Source organism: Bactrocera oleae, chromosome 6 (genome assembly GCF_042242935.1).
Source record: "Bactrocera oleae isolate idBacOlea1 chromosome 6, idBacOlea1, whole genome shotgun sequence".
In the NCBI taxonomy this organism is placed as follows: Eukaryota; Metazoa; Arthropoda; class Insecta; order Diptera; family Tephritidae; genus Bactrocera; species Bactrocera oleae.
Genome location: NC_091540.1, coordinates 52305047 through 52308065, shown reverse-complemented (window position 1 = coordinate 52308065; position 3019 = coordinate 52305047). Strand labels below are relative to the sequence as shown.

At 35.3% G+C, this 3019-nt stretch overlaps 1 protein-coding gene across 1 annotated transcript; it reads right to left on the bottom strand.

The window, feature by feature from the left end:
* Positions 1-295: 295 nt before the first annotated feature.
* LOC106619727 (heat shock protein 27) lies at positions 296-1551 on the bottom strand. The gene has a single exon (XM_014237963.3). The coding sequence runs from the start codon at positions 1214-1216 to the stop codon at positions 752-754; it is 465 nt and encodes a 154-aa protein (XP_014093438.1). The 5' UTR covers positions 1217-1551; the 3' UTR covers positions 296-751.
* Between the last annotated feature and the right edge of the window lie 1468 nt (positions 1552-3019).

The window sequence follows — 3019 nt, the reverse complement described above, 5'->3', positions numbered from 1 at the left end:
TAAAAATATATCCATACAATTTTCAAAAACTATGTGTACCCTTAAGAAAAAACTTCACAGCACTCCACACAAACAAATAGGCAATTGAAATACGCTGATATTGAACGACTTTAATAGCGGAATTATTGAAGCTCGAATTATCCGCTTTCATATAAGTTTCCTAAGAACAGTATAATATAGTAATAATAATATGTATTTTATAATAATAAACAATTATTTTTAGTTATACAATATTAAAGTGTTGTTCTTGTTCTTACCTCTTAAAGAGCCTTCTTAAATAATAGTGCTTTCGGAATTTCAGAAACATTAATTTTATTTAACTACAATTACATTTATTATTATTTTGCGTTTGTTAATTACAAAAGTGTCGAAAAATGGCAAATAAATCAAGTGCTTTCGTGTTGTTGCATTACAACAAATACTTATAGTAACAGAAGTGCTGTTAAATCGCAAAAAAATCAGAAAATAAAATTCAACAAAGAACTTTTCGCAATTTAGGTGTGCGCCAACTTATAACACATACATATGGTACATACGATTATATATACACATAAAATATGTATATACAAATACGAGCACATACAAATAAGAAAATTAACAACAGCTCTGGCATTCACCGACTTCGTTTTCGGAATTGCTGTGGATACAACCACAAAAAACCACAACAAAAATAGCGAATTTTCATTTGCTAGTGTTAATTACAACAACTGCGAGATACAGAAACATCCTTTCGTCTTCACTTAGTTGCACATCAGTTCTTAATGCTCAAATATGGCAGGCCCACCTGTCGCACATAAACGCTGCGTTCGACTTGCGCTGGTGGAGGACACTTAATGGTCAAGATGCCATCAGAAGTGAGTTCCGAACGCACATCGTTTGGATAGAAGCCACGTGGCAGGACGAAACGTTTAACTATATGTCGTCCCACATAGTTATCACCATCTCGCCGCTTGTCGTGTTTCGCCTCCACCACCACGGTGTCGCCCACTGTCTTCACCTGAATTTCGTAAGGCTTGAAAGGATGCACATCGACGTTCGCCTCAAAGCCATCCTTGCCCACTATCACACGACTCAGATCAGGTGATGAGTTGAAACGTGCCAAACGCTTCCAGTACGGCAGGTCCCAGTCGACGAGATCCAAGTCACGCCAAAGGCGTCGCCGATAATCCCAATAATCCCAATCGTTGAGATTTGTAGACGATGGTACAACGGCCATGGCTTAGGCAGAAAAAGTAGCAAACTCTTTTTTTTTTTTTTTCTTTTGCACAGTACACAGCACCAGGATGTGTGTGAAGGATAACTGTATTTTTTTTTCTCCTTTGACTCAAATAAATCTTTTGCTTGACTACTTGTTGCTCTGAATGTTCTTTCTAAACTGTGCTGCTTTCTTTAAGTTCTTCTTTTGATTCTTAATAGAAATAAATTCCACACTTTTCACTGTTGCTAATTTTACGCTTGATGGCGTTTGCTCACTCCGGCTCCCGGGGATACGGCTGACTACGTCCGAACACGATTTCCGCGCTGTGCAAATAAACTCAGCTTAGGTTGGGCGCAAGCTTTTATAGACATATCACTGTGCAATTAGCTATGTAATAGCTGAAGCTGTGAGTTCTTCGCTGTTTGTAAAGCTGTCAAAATGTGTGTTTGTGTATAATTGGTGTTCGCTTTTTATTTCAATGTCAATTAAATGCGCGTGAATGAAGTTGATTTGGCTCTGTTATGTCTATTTTAATACATTTTTATAAATTTTTTGTTATTTTCGCTGGAATCGTATTTATTTCAGTTATATTTCGATGAGACGCATACAAAATGAAGAAGTTTGAATATTTTTATAAAAATTAATTAAAATTGTAGCAGAGATCTTTAGAATACTAGTAAAAAAACGGTGCTTATCATTTAATTCCAATAATTATTCAAAAATTTGTATATATACTTGTAAATAGAGTTAATCGACTGTAGAAGGAGGATGACCCAAATTTGAGCTTTTCCGAAGATTTTTAGGTTCTTCTAAACCCCTTTTAGACTCCCATTGATATTATTTCAGAACATCAATCGCTTTCTCAGTTAACGAAAAACTTTAACCGCGCAGTATATTTTTAATACTTATACGGAAGTAAGGGTCGGGAAATAGGATTTTTGAATGGAATGAATACTTTTCACTTGAATGGTTGGCATAGTAGAAGGTATTGTTTTTTGGTGTGAAGAATGAAATGGTGATGATAATGCTATCTGACAATCTGAAGTCTTCAATTTATATGTTCGTGTGAAGTTTGAAAATTTTCTTGTTGGCATCAGAGAGATCGCAGGGGTTCTCAATATCCCTTATGGAACAACTCAACACATTTTGGTTAAAGTTTTGGGTATGAAGCGTGTCAGTGTTAAACTCGTACCAAAATACCTGAATCTTTTGCTTTTTTGCCAACAATCTTTCGAATGGTACTCCGAAAATAAGCCGAAACCGAGAAGGTCAAAATACGTCATTCGGGCATTCAGGCGAAGCTTATAACAAGTGTATGACAAATTTTACTACGCGTTGACATCGTTGTATTGGCTCAGAAGCATATTTTAAAGGCAATAATAAATAATTAAAATACGTGAGAACGTAGTTTTTTTTTGTCAGTCAAATTCGATCAGATCGTATACGTATATTATATTTAAATACACCAAATTTTTGTATAAAAATTGTTGGCCAATTAGTTTGGCATCTATATGAGCCAAACAATGTAGACATTCAGTACCAAATCGGAAATGATCACCGTACTACTCCAATGTTTCGGTGGAACTTTATCGAAAGCTTGTCAATGTCTACATTGATCATGTGGGGTATTCTTCTTCTCTTATTTAGAGTCCCGGCTATTTAGCCCAATCGTGCCTTAAAAATACATAAGCATTTATGATATATATTTTTTCTGAGAGACTAAATTCCCTTAAACATAGCATTGATCAAATAACGTGACAGAATGTGATTACCATTTATGTTTTCACTTTTATCCAAATTTCCACGAGTACCCATATATAC